Source organism: Falco naumanni, chromosome 3, assembly GCF_017639655.2.
Source record: "Falco naumanni isolate bFalNau1 chromosome 3, bFalNau1.pat, whole genome shotgun sequence".
NCBI lineage: Eukaryota > Metazoa > Chordata > Aves > Falconiformes > Falconidae > Falco > Falco naumanni.
The window spans coordinates 39,044,876-39,066,190 of NC_054056.1; the positions used below are offsets into that span (position 1 = coordinate 39,044,876).

Sequence of the window (21,315 nt, forward strand, 5' to 3'; positions counted from 1 at the left end):
CTCTCCATATTCACCATCTTGAAATTCCATTCTGAGAATTTGAATTTTTTTTACAGTATTGTTTATCTCATCTTAAATTTACTTTGCATAGTATTTTTTTTATTATTATACAAGTATAAATATTATGGCATTTAATTAACATAGCTGCCATTTGTGGATGTGCACTTAAATGTACATCATGTTTGCAGGCATAGGGATGAGCTGTACTCTCTCTCAGTGTGCTTACATGTCAGAGCTGAGTCAGCCGAGATCAGTAGCTTGCCTTGAGCGTTCTTTTGTTGAGCGCTTCAAAAAACCTAATGTAGAAAATTAACAGTGCAGAATGGACTGAATTCTCCTGGCTTTCCCTGCAGGTCCCAGACTTGAGAAGCAGAAAAAGTTGTGCTTTCAAGCTGCTTAGGTGGCAGACTGATGTTTTTGATGCTTATTATGGCCAAAGGATAGGGACTAGACTGCAAAACATATGATAAAATCATGTTGCAGCAATCACTCCTGTGTCATGGGTGTTCATCACCTGATGAGGATTTCCAGCTGGAAGAAGCTGTAAACAGATAGGTGTTCCTGAGATGTAATAAGGCCAGTTACCATTTTATGTATTACAGAACAGAAGCAGATTCTTCTAAAATGAAAATTATTATTTAACATAAAATGTGAATTATATATATTATAATTTTCCCATGCTTTTCCCATTAGAAAAGAAAACATATTTTCATAATGTGTGCTACATGACACAACAGTCACTATTCTCACAGAGCGTTTCATGTTATGATGGAATGATTCTCACGTTTGAAATTAATTACAAATATAAATCCTTCCAGCTTCAGAACATTAGGACAGCTGCAAGTGACAGATTTTATTTTTAATGTTTTAATTCTCATATAATCTGAATGCTGAATTGTGTGTATTTGATTGGTGTATTTTCCTTGTACAAAGAAGACATCAGAGGTAGCTTGGAGAAATTTGTGACCTTCTCTGAAGGTGAGCTGATTTTAGAATATTAATTAACAGAGCAAAACCAAACTGTATGGAAGTTAACAGAATTACAGCAATGCAAAAGAAATATTAGAGGAAGATTGTATAAAAATCCCTGTTCAGGCACCTTTTGTCTACACAACCGTGGTATCAAAACTAATTGCTGTGCCACACCTGGATGCTTCTGTCAAAGTGAAAAAAATTCTTCAAGCTGAATTTTCAGTTTAGATGGATATATTTTATGCCAAAGGGCTAAAATCTCACCCCCACCCCCACCCCCCCAGAACTGCTCTAATTAATCAGATTCACTGTATTTACATTTTGTCTATTTAAAGCTTCATTTAAAGCTTCATCTGCACCTATGCATCCTCTGGTAGAGCTCATTCTTCTGCCTCAAAACTGCTTAGAATTAAGTTACCAGGAAAAGTGTGGCCTTTATCTTTGGGGAGAAAGAACAAGATGAGTTTTGTAATTGGAACCAGTTCAAGCAAATCCAATAAAAGGCTGGAAGCAGCCCAGCTACCTCTGTGAAAGGGAGGGAGAGTGTCTTCTGGGGTAGCTAAGAGTTGCAGGTTCATCTGCTTGAGCTGGGGTTTCATCTGCTTTTATGTCATTTTGCCTGCTCATATGTGACTCGGTCCCAAGTAACTGCATTAGTTTTTCAGTGCTTAGGTGGAAGTGAAGATTTTTCTGCTTTCCATGAGAAAGTAACATAGATAATTCTGCAAGAAAAGTAAGGCATCAACTAGACTGAAAGTTTCCTGGTCAATACCTGTTCAGCAGCAGTAGCTGACAGTTACTGTAATTCAACCTTGGTTTAGGTGTGCATGTGCATACATATGTGCCTGTGAATGTTTCCAATTTAAAGTAAGTTTTTCTTTTACGTCCATGTTTCCCTCAAAGGTGCAGTGTTTTTTCTAACTTACATTTTTCTGCTCTGCAAATCACATTGGACCAATTCAAATCATCTCTGGGGGCAATGTCAGTGCTCTAAAACAGCTGATATCTTGCTCCATGTGTTATTGCTACGCAATACATTGTTGATATCAGTGGCTAGCACACTTCTCAGTGAATTCAGTGTTTTTCAGTGCCATTAGTCAGTCCAAAGGCGCATGCCTGTATGCTTAGGCAGTCTGCTGTCGGTGTTCACTGTAACCTGCAGTGAAGGATCTTGGCATGGGAAGCTCTGAATCTTCATCACAAAAGAAACTTTCTTCCTAATCTAAATCATCAGGAGGTCTTTAATCACTGGAGCTGTGACACACAGCATGAGAGGGGGGTACAGCTGATGTGTCATGTGGCTGGGGTGAGATCCCATATTATCATGCTGTGATTTCAGCTTCTGACATCACAGATATCTCAAATAAAGCATATTTAAGTTGATGGCCTGAGTTCCCCATTCCTTCTGATTCAACGATTCATGTATTTATTGTCAGGTCCTGCCTTCTGCTGTGGGTTTGATAGGCCTGGAAGGAATCCACATCAGCTGAATAAGTGAGCTGTTATTTTCAGCATATGTTACTAAGCATCATTCTGATTAGGTGCTTAACCTTAGTAAAGTATGGAGAAGTCAGTGAATGTTCAGTTCTGTGTTATCATTTTTCTTGATGCACTCAACAGTTATCTGGGGTGATGAAGAGTTGGGATAGCTTGGTTAAAACTATGAATTATTCAGCATATGTATAAGAGTAAGCTACAAGAATACACTGTGAGAGTATAACTGAAAGGAAAAAGGAAAGTTCAATGACCCCATGGTATGTGAAACAAAAAGATCTTGAGCAAGCACTGATCCAAAAAGGTAGATCGACAATGCAGCAACACTGTCAGTACAGAAATCCTCTTGTTGGCTGGAGCTAGTTATTGCGGAGCCATCTTACAGGGTCTCTGAATATGCTGTTTGTTCATCCACTAGACAACCTGCTGACAGTATTAGAAATTTGACTTATCTGAATTTTGACAATTTTTAATGGCAGAAAGAACAGTTAGCCAAATGTTACAGATATGTGCCCACTTCCTAAAAGTTTTTCCTATTTTGGACAATTTTAGAGTGTAAGCAGGCATGAAGGAAAGAAGCATATGGAGGTAGTTATTGAACTTATTCCTTTTTAACTTTAAGAGTAGTAATATATTCAGGTTTTGATTCAGAATATGATCACCAGTTATAATTTTTTTCACCTCAGAACTCTCCTACAAAAAGAAATCAATGCTTTGCTTATGGAGCCTATTTCTGTCTTCCTGGTACTCCTATAGACAACATTAAATGCAGCTGACCCAAATGCAGTGAGCAGGGTTTTGACCACAGTCATATGGTCATCTCCATGAAGAGATGCCATTGAAGAGCCAGGCTGCCTTGGTGCTATGACCTGAGCATTCACTATAGTTCAGCAGTTCTACAGGTTGAGTTGCTCACAAGGAAATTATCAGCTGACAGTGTTATCCTCTCCTTTCTTGCTAGCTAGCCCTGTCAGTACTCTGTAATTCCCAGTCAAGAGGAACATGATCACCCAGATGAGTTCACAGCTGCAAACCAGTTCTCTCCCCATCCGACAGCCCAGCTGGCTGCAGGATAGTAAACCTGAAAATGTGAAACAGAGAACCCACCTCTCCCTCTCATGATGTCATGTTTTGACCTTCTCTTCCCATATAGAGAAAAAACTAATGCCTGTAGTTACTCATGTGAATATATATCTATTCACAAACAAATGAAGAAGGCAGAAAGACTGCTTACCAGTAACTTATTCTTTAAGGTGTGTTGTTCTGCTACCTACTTTCCTTTCTCCTTCTCTCTGAATATATGTTAGAGTACTGCGCTTGAAAGAAACAATTTGAGGTAATACAGCACATATTGAAGATTATGTCTAAAGCAGATAGCTTTTCCATTGATTTCTTCTCCTGATGAGAGCAATCAGCAAGACCTTGAGCCTCAGCTAACTGCTCAGGTTGGTAAAGGGCAGTATGTTGCTACTACATTGTAAAATTACCTTTGTGGTATTTCCTTAAAAGAATAGTCTGCCTTAGTAGCCTGCTTTGGACATTATTAAATGATAGCAAATAAATTAAATCCTTTGTTCAGAAAAAATGTACACCTTGATTTACAGCTGTCATGCTGTCCATTTGAGTCTCTTTAAGCTCTCAGTGTAACACCGAGTTTAAATCATATCCAGAGTTGACTATTATAGTGTGCTTCTAATTAGACTGCTTTGGAGTTGATCTGGAAAATGCAGCAGGGGCAGAATTCCTCATTGTTTGTTCTAGAGGGCAGAGGAAAATGAATAGTTATATTTGTAGTCCACAGCTGCAGTGGGTCCAGACTGGGAAGGAAAAGCCTTCACTGATTAGACTTAGAAACTTTTTCTGTAGTTCAACATTTACAGTTAGTAAAAGTATTTCTCCTTTCAGTTCACCTCCTTAAATCAGTAAATGTTTGATCTGATGCTTCAGTGTGAAAGTTTTCCTTAGTCTATAATGTCTGTTTGCTTAGCCAATAAAAAGGAAAAGCAGATTAAATAAAAAATTGAATTTCCAATCAATCCTTTTGTGTTTCATCACATAGAGAAACACTGGGACATATGGTTTCATAATTTGCCAAATGCCTTTGCTTGGAATTGCTTGAGTCTCCAGCTATCTTGAAATGCGTCGTAGTTTTTCTCTTTGCCTTAGACACAAATTGATAGATACTATTGGAACATGTTAAAGAACTAAAACCTTTGTTCTAAATGTCAAGACACTTCATCAGTGGGCAGACAACAGATGATTAAAATGTAATCTTAGATCAGATGTAGCCCCAAAACAGGATAAAATAAAATAAAATAAAGTCTCATACAAATTAGAAGCCTTTCTGGCTGACAAGAGTACAAGAATGTTTGGATTGTTCTGCTCTGCTGGGAGGCATAATATTACCACTTTCCTCTTGCTTCCCTAAGCGTTTGGTTATTAGATATTCTTAAAGTAGTTCTTCTGAGATAATTTTCTTAAAAACATTTTACGTAATAAAAAGGTTTTTAATCTAGACCAGGTACTTTTAGTCTTCACAACAGTAAAAGAAAAATTCTTTCAAAGGTGGTTTGCTTAGTGGGGTTTAACACAGCTCGGAATCCATTCTTATTATTGTTTGTTAGCAGACATTTTTATAACTCATGCTGCTAATATATGTGCAGAGAAATTATGATCTAAGAACAAAAATTATTCTTTTGTTTTTGCTTTTTAAAGATTGATGGACATGGCTATAATAATTCAGGGTTATCCTTTTTCTGGTTTTCTGTTTTTTAATGAAAAGCCTTGTAATTGCCTAGTGCAAGCTTTTCTTATGTAATACTAAATGTAACTCAAAACCAGTGTGTTCTTGAGATGTGCAGCTTGATCTTTAGCTCTTAGATAAGAGACCTACTGAAAATACGCAAAGCATATGCTACCAGTTGTTGCTTAGTTTGCAAGAAGATAATTACTTTCCTTTGGTTGTGCCACCCATGAGGTTGGTTCTATTCTTTTGTGTATATCATCCTTTTTGCCAGTATCCTAAAATGGGAGGGAAATGTCTGCTGGTTCTGAAACCTACCCTTAGGCTTCTTCACAGGAGCTGCTACCAGAGGAAAAATTTGAGCAGTTGTGCTGTGTTTTTCCTTTCAAAGCTGTACATCTCCCACATGACAATGTCAGAGTAGGAGAGTAGTGAGTTGATGTGAGGTGGAGGTGCCTCCTCAACCACCTTTCTCCAATGCCAGCCTACGTTATTAGAAAACACCTTCACAGCATTTCCTCACCCATCTAAAATGGTAGAGACAGGCAGCAGTACCACCACGAAGGTGGGATTTTTTTTTTCTTATCTATCCTAGGTAAACGGCAAGGTCCACCATCCATTTCTGAAAAGACTAGGAGGCTACTGGGGATAGAGCCTGTTCTTTTATATCTCATTTAGCCTGCTCATGTCAGGTGCCAACTGGAGAGGCTGAATAAGGAAGAAAGACACCCCTGCAAAGGCATCATCTGTACCCAGCTGCAGGGAGGTGTGACAAGTTCATCAGCCTCATTAATGCAGAAAACTATAATACACAGTGAGCCAGAGAGAATGCAAGAACTTAAGAACTGAAACGTATCTCAGCCAGGGGACAGTAGAAAATTTCTAATTTCAGGGGACATGAACACATGAAGAACAGCGTTCACCAAAGAAAGGAGGAGGACAGAAATACTGGAGGCAAATATAGAATTTCAGTAGCAGACATACCAAGCTTGAAGGTGAAAGAGCGAGAGGGTGATTATGGAAGTGAAATCTGGTTTCCTTTTTGTTATGGGGGAAAAAGATGAAGAGAAAAAAAAAAAAAAATGAGGACTGGGTCTTCAGGGAAAGCCCTTTGATTGTCTACCTCCCTGCAAAACTAGATCAGTGACAAAAAAAATTTAAAATAAAATAAAAAATGGCAGCCCAAATGTTTGGAGAGAAATGGGTAAGCCATCATAATTTGGTTTTCTTTCCATACCATACCTGCTGGCTGGCAAAATCTGCTTAAAGAAAGCTGGTTTTTTTTGTTCTTGCATATGTGGAATTCTGGATTCAGACTTTTAAGTAACCATCCAAACTTCTGGATCTTTTGATAGATCCGTATACCCCAAACCTCTAGACATTCTGAGTGAATTAAGGTAAGTAGTCCACTGTATTTTTGATCCTCACCTCTCCCCCAGTATACTGCTATGCAAGGTGTCTATCCAGGGAATACAGGTGATGCAAACTCCAGATGGGACTCTCAAGGACTTCAGTAGGTATTAGAGTAGAGAATGGTTTCTGTCACTAAGTTTGTCACTGGCAAATTTGCATCAGCAAAATGAAATAATAAATTGCAAAATGTTATGCCATGTAAGAGCACTTTACCTTGAATATAAAGGAGTTCTATTTGAAATAAGCAACAGGCAAAAAACCAAGGAATTTCATAATACCATATTTTAAAACTATTTTTCAGAAAAGAAATCATTGCATTTCAGAATTTATTAAAGTACATCAATAAAATGTAATGTCTAATGAGGACATCCACTTTTATGATTATACTGAATTGTATTATAAAATCTATCAGCAATATAAGAGAAGATTGGAAAAAAAGTCTGGCACGTACAGTTTTAGTATATTTTGCAGTCCTTGCTATTCCGTACCCATGAAATCTTCAATTTTTCAAAATGAAAACAATGTAAAAGAAATCACAGGGGAGGTGAGGTATTGCAGAAGAAATAGTAGTCAAAACAGACTGGTAGCCAGCTATGCTATGACAGACTATCATTTTAAGCATGTGTCCTAGATAATTATGAAACATGGAGGAAAAGTATCTTAATAAACAGTGATTTCCACCAGTTTTATACCAGGATTTAAGTTTTTACAGTTCAACTCCTGAGGATGAATATAACTATGATGACTACAAGTTATATAGTACTTTCAAGATGTTCAATGCTATAGGAAAATTTTACTCTATGATTAAGATTTGTCCTAAAGTTCTGTACTATTTTCCAACAGCTGCAGAGTCCTACATGCTAAATGAGTAGTACACTTAACGATTGCACAGGGATGGCAAAATGCAAATAGGAAATGGACTTCATTAATTATGTCAGTAAGGTGAAAGAAAATAAAATAGACTGGCACATTTGGAGCTTAAATTCTTTCTGTTATTTTAAGCTTCTGTTTTGGAGAGTATTTCTAGCTGGAGGTTGAACCTTATTAAAAAAACCTCAAAGGCATTTTCCTGGAATTTAATGGCATTAAGTATTTGGCTGAATACAAATATTTGGAAGAAATGGGTCTTTAGAGGCCAACAGTATTATGAGGATGTGATTCATTGATCTAGTGAGGTCAATGAACAAGCTCCAGGCAGATGTCTTTCAGCATTAGACCAGTATCTAGACTTCTAAGATTTTTAATATATTATACGTGCATATGTCTATGTGTGTGTCTTATTTTTTTGTGTAGATATATATAATCTGGTCTGTGTCTGGATCTGACAGACTTCTAATTTTAGCTTTCTTTTCACATTTCTGGGATTAATTTCACTTTTGACTGGGTCTCTGAATGCAGAGACGTGAGTAATCACTTCTCAGAGGAACAGGCGGTGGAAATCACAGCTTGCTTTTGCTCAGAGTAGGCTTGGGACCTTATAATCCTTAAGGTTAATTGCTGTTACTTCCAGAAGGACAGATCATTCCCTGCCATTTGGGGCACTCTGGAAACAGTAGCACCCACTAGCTAGATGAATTAAGTCATATTAGTCTACTCCAGAGGATGCGGAGTTTTACGGGGTAAAGAGCACAAGTAAACTTTGTTGCTCCAAACCTCAGGAAACGAGAAGAGGCCAGGACTGCCTCAGATGCTCTCACTGAGCACTCCCAGGTTCCTGTTTCCCATTGCTTCTCCCAGAGAAAGTTCCTGTACAGTTCCTCTCACCCTTTTACCCACTCAGGCCACAACACCACTAAATAGAAAAAGGTCCGGGAAAAAAGCTTACACACAACACCCTTGGACATCTGTGTTGCTTACTTGTTGGCTCGCTTCCCAGACTTGTTTTGGACCACCCCAGCTACTGCTATCCCAGAGAAAACCTGGGTGTGACTCAGGGAGAAATTTGCTTTATGCACTGTTAGCAAGAGGCAGTACAGGTGGGGCTGCACCATTTGGCTCTTTTCTGCCCTCCAGAGTGGCCCATCCCATTCCCGGCAAGCTCTGACCTCCAGAATGCCCCAGTCTGTCCTTGCGGCACCTCCCAGGGCACACAGCACGCGGTTGCTTTCATGCCACAAGAATGCCGTTCTCTGGCGTGCAGCGTCAGCGTGTGCTGCATGGCGGAGCTGCAGCCAGCCCCTGCAGGAGCAGTTGGCACTGTCAGACAGCATCAACGTGCGGCTGGCGTGGCAGTGAGTATGGACTTGGTCTAAAGAGACCAAGGTCTCTGGATTCCCTGGAATGGGGGGAAAGGGAGAACAATCTATGGGGAAGCATTGTCTTTCCCTAGTAAGTGACTTCTCATTGCAAACAGAAACCATGCTCTCTGGACTATGTAGCCTTGTCTCCAACCTTTAGAAAAAAAACAATTAGATTATATCAGATTGAAGCACTATCTTGACTTCATACAGTTGAGTCGTCTTTTTTGCAATAACTGAGAAGAGTCTGGGGAAATGTCCTTGCAGGACAGTCACGCTGCTTTATGACGGCAGCTGTAGAGATTCCCAGGCTTTGTGCTGAGTAAGCAAGCTTCAGCAACAGCACATTGCAGTGTGTTTGCCCAGAGGCAATGCTGACTGCCCACCTAGTGCTTTCAATGTATGGGCTTGTATATTTATGTAGCACTGCTCCATGTTGTGTACTGGACATATTTGTCGTGAGTTTGACAAACTCATTTTCTTGCTTTCCTGATTCCATTGCTTCCATTTAATTTGGAAAAGTCTAGTCAGCCTGACACAACCGTAAACTGAATATGTAAGAATCTATGAACGTCATATACAATACTGTTGTTCCATACTGGCTGTATCCCGTCACATACCAGAACCCTTGCACTTGTTGTGGTGATCTAATAATTTACAAATGCGATGCATTCACCCTTCCAGAACTATTTGCAAATTCATCAGAAAACAGGAGAGTCACTTCATTTGCTGCATTAAAATCTTTTGTGGGAAGGCCTCCATGTCAACAAATAGCGGTTCACAGCACAATATTTGGAAACATACGAACTAATTTTTCCTAGACAGGAATCTCCTTTTTCCTTTGAAGCTTTGAATTGTTTCAGTTCACTTCTCCCAAAGAGAAAATGAAACAAACAAAGTCTGACCTGATAATCCTTCCATATCCACAGAATTCCCCGTGGTAGCTTTGAGATTATTACATTTCATGCAAATTAAACCAGTTTTCACAAGTTTCAACGGCAGGTCACATTTTCATCAATTCATAATCAGTAAAGTATATATGTAGGCGTTTGCAGATGTATGTACTGTTTCTCAGGTTTGAATCCATGAGATATGAGTACTAGTTCTTATTTATACATGTATTATGATTATTAATGCAACTTTAAAATATTGTCTCTTGAAAGATTGACATGGATTTTTCAAGAAGCCTAAAAACATTCTGAGTTCATTTCATATGATTTTTGTTCGTACAGTTTGTGATGGTTTGATTTGTAATTCATTATTCTCCACACTTTGAGTGCTTCTAGTAGTGTTTTGAAGTCTGCAGTGACATCTTGTTGCAATATAGAGGCCTTTTTATATCAGTGGGCCTACAGCAAGAAGCATCATCAGGCCTTCTTGCAAGGCAGGGCTTCCATGTTTAATGGTTGTACAGGACACCTTTGTGGTGGATCAAATTGATGTTGAATATTTACACAGTAAGTAGAATGTTCTTACGTCAGTCAGGACATTTTTGTGAAAATTTCAAAGTGGAAGCAAGGCTCTAGGCTACAAAAAAATCAAACACATAGTTAGAAAATTTTACTTTTTCATGCTATTTCAGGTGGACTGCTTGGATATTGGTTTAAGACCTAGCCTTAGTACAGTGGACAAGTATCCCAATTTACACTCCGACTAGTGAATGCTTTTTCTTTCCTCCACAGACAGTAATTCCTTCCATGAGTATAAGAACAATCTGAAAGGACATTGCATAGTGAGGGAAGAAAGAAATTACATTACAGATTAAGAGAAATAATGGCTAAGCATGTTATGGATATAAATTGAAGTTTGATAATATAATGGGGGACAGTGTTTCTTTCTTTTTTTTTTTTTTTTTGTTTGTTTGTTTGTTTTTTAGCCTGGTATTCCTGAAAAGATTTTATTTCTGCTATGCTTTAGCTAAATAAATACAAGATTGTTCCATAAAACTGAAAACATTGATGTGTTTTGAGAAAGAATGAAACATAACTGGGCTTCATAGTAAGAAAAAAAAAACAGCTTTGCATGGAAGTATCTCTGGGTATATGTTTAATACGTGATGCCTGCCAAAATTGTCTAACCTCTCTAGAATTTGATAGTATAGAATTTCGTGATTTTTAGCCACATATTTTTGTCATCTTAGCATTGATACTTGTAATTAAATCTTACATGTCATTCTACCCTATTACCTATTTAGCAAACCTACATATTTTTAGAGAAGAAAAGATGCAGAAAGTTATAAAGTAAGGTCTTTTTTTCAGCTTTCTCCAATTTCAGTGTTTAGCATGTAACTGTGTAACAGTATTACATGTTATATTTAAAGAATGTGAGCTCATGAGCAACTAAGAACTGTTTCTGCAAATCTGTAAATTGTAATAATGAAGTTTAAAAGTTTTTGAAGCCTTTGAAGCAAAATCCCCATGTAATGGAAGTTTTACACACGTGGGATGAAGGTATGAGGTTCCAACAGTGAGTTTAGCTCTTTGTGTATTGTCAGTCCAATTTTACCTTTCTTATTATCACAAGTCCTGTCAAACTACTTTATTTTGCCCCACCTCCCTTTTTTTTTTTTTTTAAGGACACAAATGCACTAATGCTACGTAACTTCTGAAAGTTCAGGATACCAACAAGTTCTCAAAAGCATTTGGTTGCTATCTTCCAGCGAAGCATGCAGATCTCAGCGTGGGGAAAATGTGATGTGTTACAGACAAATCTCAAGGAGGTCTGTAATACAATCATGAGTGAAAGTTACAGTGAGGAGTGAGTTACAGTATCTGCTCAGTTTCAAATATCCTAGGCAGCTGATGATCATTATTGCCAAAAAAGCTGCCCTGGATACTCTCAGCACAGCAGATAGAGAGAGAAGCAGTATAGGAGGCAACATAAGCTGGGAGCTGGGGTGTCTCTGGAGAAGCGCTGTCTGACAACAGCTTGGACTACTGGCTGGAAATGCCAGCTTGCTTGCCTTTCGAATTCCCCGCAAAAGTTTTGACAGATTTGAGATATTCCTGCAAAATGCTTAGATTCAATTACAGCAGCTTTTTTCCATACAATAGTGCTGTCAAGAAATGTTAACCTATTAAATTACTTCTGGGTATTTCCTCACAATAGATTTTTTTTAAAATGATTTTGCTTGTTTCTTTGTTTTCCCACTTCAGAATAAAATTTGGGAATGGAAACAAAAATATTGCTTGTTTCTCAGGGGTAACAGCGTTCTATAATGGATCCTTACACAACAGGGGCTTTTCTCCACAAATTTGTGCATCAAATTTGCCTTTCCTTTAAGAATTTATTAGCTTCTCATTCTCTCTTAAGGTCACGGACTCTCTTCAGTTTTAGTAATCCCTGTGGGAAGTGGGCCAAATGTTTGTTGTCATTGATATCCACCATTTCCTTTTTTTTTTTTCTTTTAAGAAATATTGCCATATGTTGTTTTCTAGATTATTTCCTATGTATTCTCTAATTTCTCCTGAATCACCATCAGTTTCTTTGATCAGTTTTTAATAATTTAAAAAGAAAAAAGAAAAATTACTGTAATATTATCAAAAGCTTTACGTGAGATAGGGCTAAAATATGGTTATCTTACCATCAAACAGTCTTGTGTAGAATTCTTTTTCTTTTCATTTCAGCCTCTGAACACATTCTTAGTCACATTCGGTTGCCGTCAGATATTCTGCTAACCTGGAGGAATGGCATGTTGGCAAAGCAGAAACAAGAGTTAACGCAACAGATAAAGCAATTATGTCATAAGAATAGAATACACTATGCCCGTATGTGGGGAAGAAAAACTCAGTGATGCTTTTGACAGTAGAATACAGTAAACTGGGCCAGGGCTGCCCAGCACAGCCGTGTGCTATAGACAGCCAGAGCAGAGAGTGTCAACCATGTGTTGTGGCCTGATCCCAGCCAGCAGCTAAGCTGGCTTTCCGTGCACACCCAGCCTACTTACTGGTGGGGTGCTGTGAGAAGCAGAAAAGGACTTGGCTTTGTGTAAGCACTGCTCAGCAATAGGAAAAACATCCCTGAATTACCAACACTGTTTCCAGCAGAAATCCAAAATACAGCCCCATACTAGCTACTATGAAGAAAATTAACTTTATCCCAGTCAAAACGAGTACATCATCCTCATGTAGCTCATAATCCTGGCTGGATGTGAGCTGGGCTGCTCAGATATCAGGGGGCCAATTTCCTGCAAGCATAATAAAAACTGTGTTTTTCTAAATTTAATGCTCGAAGATAAATCCAACTTCCATGTTAACATGAGTTCATATATCACAAGAAGGCAATAAATAATTTCTTTTGTTATCTTCAGAGCCAAATTTTGTGTCGTCTTATGACATTGGCAACTTCACCTACTTCTTCTTCCGGGAGAATGCGGTGGAACATGACTGTGGGAAAACAGTCTTCTCTCGTGCTGCTCGAGTGTGCAAAAATGATATTGGTGGCAAGTTCGTGCTGGAGGATACCTGGACTACTTTCATGAAAGCTCGGCTGAACTGCTCTCGCCCTGGAGAAATTCCATTTTATTATAATGAACTACAGAGCACTTTCTTCCTGCCAGAGCTGGACTTGATATATGGGATTTTTACCACTAACGTGTAAGTAAATTCCATGATACACTTCATTTTCTTGCTATTTGTGAAAGTAAACACTAAAGCTTCTGAGCTGCTCTCTTCTGCATATGCCAAGTAAACACAATAAATTCAAACTACTTTTTTGCCCAGTCCACTGTCCTCTTGTGAACAAGTGTCAGTTCCAAATGCTTCCCATGTGAATTGTTGAAGGTGTATGAAAGAAGGAAGGATTCTTAATATTTCCATACAGTGGGGAGCCAGTTGTGTGTAAGACTGTTCAGTCATCTTTTTCATACATTCTTATAAAGACATTATTTTTTTTTTATTTTGCACACTGTTGTAATATATAAATACATTATGTATTTATGAAATAAATATTTTATTTGTAATGTGACATGGTAATGAATTTGACATGATGTAATTTGACCATGTCAGGAGGAGCTCATCTCACCCAAAAGAGCACAGGAGGTGCTCTTACGTATTTTAAATTAGTTCTAATGTATACTCATATAAGTTTGAAGGTCAAACCAAAAATTTAATCTAATTTTAACTGAACATGTTATATCAACACAATAAAACTTAAAAAAATGTAGTTTAGTCTTAAAAATTAAAATTGATTACATATTAAAATATTGTATCAACATAAAAGCTTCCTTGACTGAGCCTGATATCGAGAGTTGCTTAACTCTTAGGAAAAAAGGCATTCATCTTAGAAAAGCCCTTTGTTACCTGAAACAACTCAAGTTCATATGGTGCTCAGTGAGAACAGCCTATGTGTTGTGGCTGTGCAGTCCAGTGTTCAGACCACTGGAAGAGTTTCAGATTTTGGTTTCTGATTCTCTTGCTTGCACTGTCTTTCTGTGTAATTCAGTTTTACCAAGATTTTTAAAAGGTACTCGGGCACCTAAAATGTAGATCAGTGTCCTTTTACTGTAAACACCTGAATGCCTACCTTCTATAAATACCCATTAACCAGGTGGAAACAGTCACAAATTGATGCCAAAAAATTATGATCCCTAAGTATTTTAGACAGTGAGCATGACTTTGAGCTAATTTTCATGCTTTTGGTACAGTCCTTTACTAACACATCTAGGCACCTTCCAGACTCGGGCTGGCCCCTGGGCCAGCAGCTCAGGCAGTAAGCATGACTTGCTTGCACGAGGCTGTGACAATTCATGACTTGTGATATTGGACGGTGGGCTTAATCGTTTTCCTGCCATGGAGAAATGTAGTCAATCTGAATGCTTTTTTTAAGAGAATAGTAGACTTTGGAACTACCAGAGAAAAGAAAATTCGGTGCTCTTTTCATCAGTAATTTTCATTTCATTGGTCTGTTTTATGAGATAATTCGAATCTTAGAAGACAGGTATGTCTCAGGTGGCATGCTCATATGCTGTTCAACATGATCTTTCATGAGAAGTCAAAATAGCCTTGACATGCTCCTGCCACAGAAAGTCTGACTTGAGGACTTCTGCTCCAGAAAATTCATAGGGCTTTTGCCATGGAAGGGGAATGATGTCCTCTCAGAAGGGCTGTCCTGACAATATGGGGAATGATGGATTTTCCTGTGCTATAAATTCCACAGTTTCTGAGGTTGAGTAAGGATATCAGGGCTGCCATCATCACATCGTGGCTCTTCCCAAAATTGACTTGCTAATGTAAGACTACCTTTGCCACATAAAAGTTTACAGTATTTGGAACCATGCTGCTACTTTCTTCTTCCCCAATGGCTCAGCATTCTGCCTTGTCCAACAGAGAGGGACTATTTAAAGAGGAATTAATTACAACTTTTTGGGTGTGGGTTTTTTTTGATAGGTTCATTTAAATTATATTTGTTCCTGGTATAAAATACTGTAACTAAATTTTTTGACATTGTTGAAATGTTGTAGAGTTAGGATTACTTCCCCACGATGAATACCTGTTCACAGATATCTGCACAATCCATGATCCACCTTGCAGCACTGGAACCTGATGGTGGAGAAGCACCAAGGTTTCCCACTAGGGGAAACAACATATTTATTTTTGTTGGTGTAACAGTATCAGATATTACTGAACCACAGTCAGCATTCTTCAATCTCAGTATCTTCAGAACTGCAATGATTTTATTGTACCACAACACTTCTTTTTAATATACTGTGAATATACTTTAACATACTTGTAGGAAAAAAAACCTGAAGCACTTCTCTCAATAAATATTGTATAATATCAAAACCTGTACCCTTTATGTGTGGTTGACTATTGAATCCACGAAGCTGATTTTGTTTCTTTCAGACTATCTGAAAATCTATAAGCATGAGTCTAATGTCCTTGAAGGACCTCAAGAAATTCCAGAAGACATTGGTGTGGTTAATAATATTAGTAAGCTGTGTTTAATGATGGTTTATATAGTCAAGGAATTGTCAAACCCAATGATAACTGATTCTGCAGAAATTATTAGCATAAAACTTAAAGTTTTGAGGTTTCTTTTAAGTAAGAGTGACAAACATACGAAACCAAATTGCTCTTTTGCCCTGTTATTAAATCCATATATACTAACTCTTTTTTTCAGTGGTTGGTAGGTTTGATCATCTAGGGTTATTTTTGTTTTCCCATGGTGCTGGATTTTCTATAGTAGACTTTCTTAAGCCTTGTGCAAATTACACAAGGTGGGGGGAAGAAGAAAAAAATAATGTTATGTGTATCAGTTGTCAGCAGTTTTACCTGCAGTGGAAATTTTTACAATGACCAGCTTCATTATCTATCCCTTTATCTCAAGTTGTGGAAAAGAACAATGCAGTTTTTCATATTACGAGCTCTCATGTCACTGGATATATTCTTTACAGTGTGCAGAATTACTTTATTGTCGTGTATATCACGTTTTCAAGACAAGAACAGGAAATTGTATGTTTTGTCTGGCTGCTGTTTATTTCTGTTTATTCCTTTAAGAGGGTATCTTGTAACATATACAGTCCAAGTTGTTTTCTCTTGATGGGTTTCTGGAACTTGCATTCTTATTGTGGTGCAACATCTCTTAGAAGACAGGATTTTTGTGGAAGTGTCTTACCTAGGGGTACTATAGGGTCTAGAGGCATACCGTATGTTGAAAATCCTTACTTCTGTTGTGTTGCCATCGCTTGTGTAGAAAAAACATTAATGAACCCTGAGAATAATGTCATCCTGAACTTCGTAACTAGAAGAAAGGTGTCCCTAATGCATGTGATTATGTGTGAAAGTACAGCCTTGTTATATTAGAGCAGCAGCGGAAGGTAGCAAGTTCTGTGTTCCTCCCACAAGAGCTACTTGGCAAGGCTGACAAAAATTTTAAATCCAGTGTCTGTGCCTAAATCAGCACATCATATATAAATATCTTGAGATATCATCTCCTGGCTGATTGTACCTGCTCTGTTAATTACTTGAAGGATTGGAGAATTACTGCCTTTTTTATTTATTTTTCAGGAAATGGAATTCTTAATGTTGTTGCCTAGGTTAATGTTTATATTTCTTTTGCAGGAACAGCATAGCAGCCTCAGCAGTTTGTGTTTTTAACCTGAGTGCCATAACTCAGGTCTTTAATGGACCCTTCAAATACCAGGAAAACTCTCGCTCTGCTTGGCTTCCATATCCCAATCCTAACCCTAATTTTCAGGTACAGATACATGGGACAAGACAATAGTTTATATGATTTTTTTTTTTTAAAGTGCTGTATGGTTCATTGTTAATAAGTCCAGTTTTGCAGTATGTTATAGACTCGGACATTAAAAAAAATACAAAAAAAAATAAAGTCTTAAGACATCCCCATATTTTAACATACTTAACCTTCCACCAAATAATTTGGGTTGAAAATCAGATGTGCTTTGAAGGGTAGGAGAAAAAAGGCTTAACTTCAATTTTCTCTCAAAATGAAACACTACAGTTATCTGTCAAGGTAACATTAATTCTTGGCTGAAGCATGATGAAACTGCTTTTCTCTCTGACACTGTATTTGTGCTATTAGAACTTAAGAAGGGAACATTGTTTGACAAAGAAAAGTGTGTATGTGTGTGTAAAGGAGGGGTGGTCAGGATTTTGTATATTTTCCTGTGCAAGGTGATTCACACTCCCTGCAGATTCTGATTGAAAGGGTTTCTGACGCGGTTTGCCCCTCATTTGAACTTGGCGGCCTCAGAAGATGTAATAATCTGCAGTTGGCTGACTGCATAAAACTAATTAGTCCAAGGTGGGTCACTCCATAGAATTTCCTACAAAAAGAAAAGGCTGTTTCCAGTAAGCACATATGCATGGTTTTCTACTTCTGCGTAGTCACCACTCCTACTAGGACAATTTCAGTGAGTATGATTCTAGCAAGGGAAATGGAAAGGAAAACAGCATTAATGAAGTGATTAACAGCAACAGTTTTTCACCAAGACACTTAAGCGTATTCACCTTTATCCTCCTTTCACCCTCCTGTAATCTCAATGCAATTTCATCAGTTCACTGCTGCTCCTGTAACAGCCTTCCCTATCTTCTTGTAAGATTCATGAGATCTTTGCAGGCATGAAACAGAATCACCCGTTGGGGACTGTAGGTAGTTTTAATTACTTGCTGATTTATGCAAATGAAAGAAAATAAGGCACTGAATTTGCTCTGAATTACGGGCCAGTGCCACATTATCTTTCCTAAATAGTATGTTTGGCATTAGCCCCAAGTGACAAGACACCATTTAAGTAAGCTATGTTGCAGAAGTGGGCTATATTTGCATACAGCTTCTTACATATTGCAGAAATACTTGTATTGTCAAAATAGTGGTAGCAAGAGGGTCTAAGTGAGGCTAAATTCTTGAAGGAGAAAACCTGAAGAAAGGCTTGTATGTAAAAAATCTTACCTTCTTTCTGACTAGGTGAGCAAGTCCAAAAAAATTTACTAACCTATCCCTACAAACCTTGTATTAATACGTTGATAGTTATTGTGAAAGCACCCTGTACAGATTGGTACATACAAAGATGACAGCCTGATGGCTGTGTAAAAATGGTTTAAGTGTCTGTCTACTGTACTCTCAGTGCTCACCTCAATCCCAGTCAAACTGCGATGTTGAATAAATTTCTTGCTTGTGTGGCTTATTTTAATGACTGGTACTTCACCCAATTTACAAGAACAGTGGCAACAGTTGTATCTTATCTCATTAAGCAACAGCTTTGCAGCCAGCACTAGTGTTAAAAGCCATAACATGGCCTTTTAAAACACAGTATTGAAGCCAATTAACTGATCTCTAGGTATCATTAGTGATGTTGAACTTCTGTTCTTTCACAGGTGCTTTTATTCTGTTGAACTTTGTTTAGATTTTTGGCTCTGTAACTGCAACAGTGATATATGCCAGAAGCTAGACTAGTGCTTAGAGCTAGGTATAAACATTTTTTGTGACTTGATGGTGCATGAGAGTACATACTTCACATAGATGTGATATATTCATTGTCTGAGTCACTGGTTTCCTTCCCAGAAAAAAGAACTTTTCTTTTGTAGAGTCCTTATGATAAAATATCGGAAGTTCTGTTTGTGTAGTCTCAAAAGTAGATTTCTCAGAGCACTCACCTACTCAGCAATAACAGACAGAAGTATGTGATTTGAAGGAAGACTATTGCTATGTCATGCTAGTTACATCAGACATTGTATTTCCAAGACTGATTTTACTAATGAAATATTTTCCAGATTAGAATATTATTGGAGGCCTGGTTTTGAGGAACACTGCTTTTCTCTAGAGATTGTTGCTTTTCTATTTACACAGGACAATTTCCATCATAAGACCAAGGATAATCTGCATTTCAGTGTATTATGAGTGTTCCAGCTGGAATCTTTCCTGCTTGATAGATTCAGAGAAATTCTTTTTTGGCGTGTGTGTTTGGTTGTTGTTTTTTTCACTGGCCTGACATGTAGGGTGCTCACAAGCAAGTAATTGTTTCCTGCCGGTTGCTTAGCTGTCTTTCCTCTTTGTATGATCTCTCATTTTTAAACTATTTATTAGAGTGTTTCTTAATATTTGTGGATTTGGAATGATCACTGAATTTCAGGTTGAAAACGTGGCAATAATGGAAAAATAACTGGTAGGGTTTTGTACACTGTACTGTTTTGTTCATGCTGTAATTCTTGGCATAATTTATGACATAGTAGAATAGAATGAAAAAGTATGACTTCAGTATGTCTTTCACATCACTGACATATTTGATAAATGTTGTGAAGTACTGCTTTTCTTCTCTGCTGCAATTATGCATGAGTAAACTGGTGGATGTTCACATATTCACATGCACTAAGCAGCATTCTCCTTTGTGTCCTCAGTTGAAGACTTAAACACAAAGATGCTAAAATTAACTGCCACTTATTTTGCTTTGTTTATTTGGCTGAAATTTGTGTGCGCGATTAGTGAATGTTTTCCTGTGGGGAAAGTGTACAGTTTTCAGATATAAAATATGGTCAGGTCCAAAGCAAAAATGTCTGTGCTGTGGATAACACTTTATAGTTAGAGCTCTGCACTGCCCATTCTTGGCTAGTAAGCACAGGGTCTGAAGAAGCCGCTAGAACCGGGCGGGATGCTTTCGCTTGGGATTTCTGTCAGACCCTGGCTGTGGTAGTACATGGGATTACCTTTGAAAATTTGTCTTTAACACTATTTCTGTGTTAATTATAAAGAAAACTATTCAGGAAATTCTGTGATTTGTTGGACGGTAGGTTTTCTCCTTCTTGCCCTGTGAACACAGGATATAGCAAAATATTACTATAGCCCAATTGTGGTCATCAGTCTGGTGCCCTTCCATATTGTTTAGAGTTAGGGAGCCTCCATAGTGCTGCCTCAGCAAAGCGAAGGTTCCCCACTCACTGTGGGGACTCTGGTCAGCACCAAAATGAGACTTGACAGTGGAATTCTGCAGTGTCACTACACGATACACTCTTGGGTTTTATTGTCTGGTGCTGTAAGTTAGAGAGTAAATCTGTTGTTGTCGTTGATGCAAATAGTAACATTACCTTTCTATGTTTACAGTGTGGCACCATGGACCAGGGTTTGTATGTAAATCTGACTGAGAGAAATCTTCAAGATGCTCAAAAATTCTTCTTAATGCATGAGGTCATTCAACCAATTATTCCAATTCCTTACTTCATGGAAGACAACAGCCGATTTTCCCATGTGGTTGTGGATGTTGTTCAGGGCAAGGACATGCTTTTCCATATCATCTATCTTGCCACAGGTATGAACTCCGCATTGCTGTGATAACTACAGAAGTTTGAGGCCTATGAGTTCTAAAGTTCTGTGAATCAGTTATCTATATCTATATCTATAATGACCCTTGAACATCAACTTTTCCTCTTTGAGAGTATTAACTGTGCCTTCTACCTTCTCTGAGTAGATGAATTCAGCAGTTTGCAATGTCTTTGTTTATATTATATTGTGAACTCAAATTTTGGTGTCTATCTCCTATTCTCCTTTGGAAGGTACGAAGCATACATGCTCCTGAGGGACCGAATGGCTGGAAATTCTACAAACAGGACTTCACAAGTTTCTCTGACTTTTATTCTTTTTATGTAGTTCAGGGTACAGTCCTCCCCAAGATAAGGTGGTTTAGGATCCTCTGGGATAGAATTAACTTTTCAAGTAGCAAGTACAACTACTGCTATTGCTATTTCTGACTTTTCTGCTCACAAATATTTTGCCTTTCCTTTTTGACTAATTTTCAAGTCATTCAATATTCATTTTCACACACTGCCTTGTTATTTGCCCATTTATATATGAGCTTAGCAATGAAATAAAAATATTCCTCCACCTAAAATTGCCTTGGTTAGATATATTGCTTTCTTAGTTCAAAATTTCAAACTTCTTAAAAGTAGCGAGGGTGTCAGAGAACTTTTTGCAAAACAAGACTGTCCCCAGCTGAGAGTGAATTAC

The 21,315-nt window shown here is 37.9% G+C and overlaps 1 protein-coding gene across 3 annotated transcripts in view; it reads left to right on the plus strand.

Annotated features, from left to right (window-relative positions):
* Positions 1–21,315, plus strand: part of SEMA5A (semaphorin 5A) — a 353,963-nt gene that overhangs the window by 199,000 nt on the left and 133,648 nt on the right. For all 3 annotated transcript variants that reach the window (XM_040587086.1, XM_040587084.1, XM_040587085.1), the window contains exons 9-11: positions 13,169–13,454; positions 16,920–17,055; positions 20,416–20,620. In XM_040587086.1, coding sequence (XP_040443020.1) covers positions 13,169–13,454; positions 16,920–17,055; positions 20,416–20,620 — 627 coding nt within the window. The remainder of the gene's footprint in view (positions 1–13,168; positions 13,455–16,919; positions 17,056–20,415; positions 20,621–21,315) is intronic.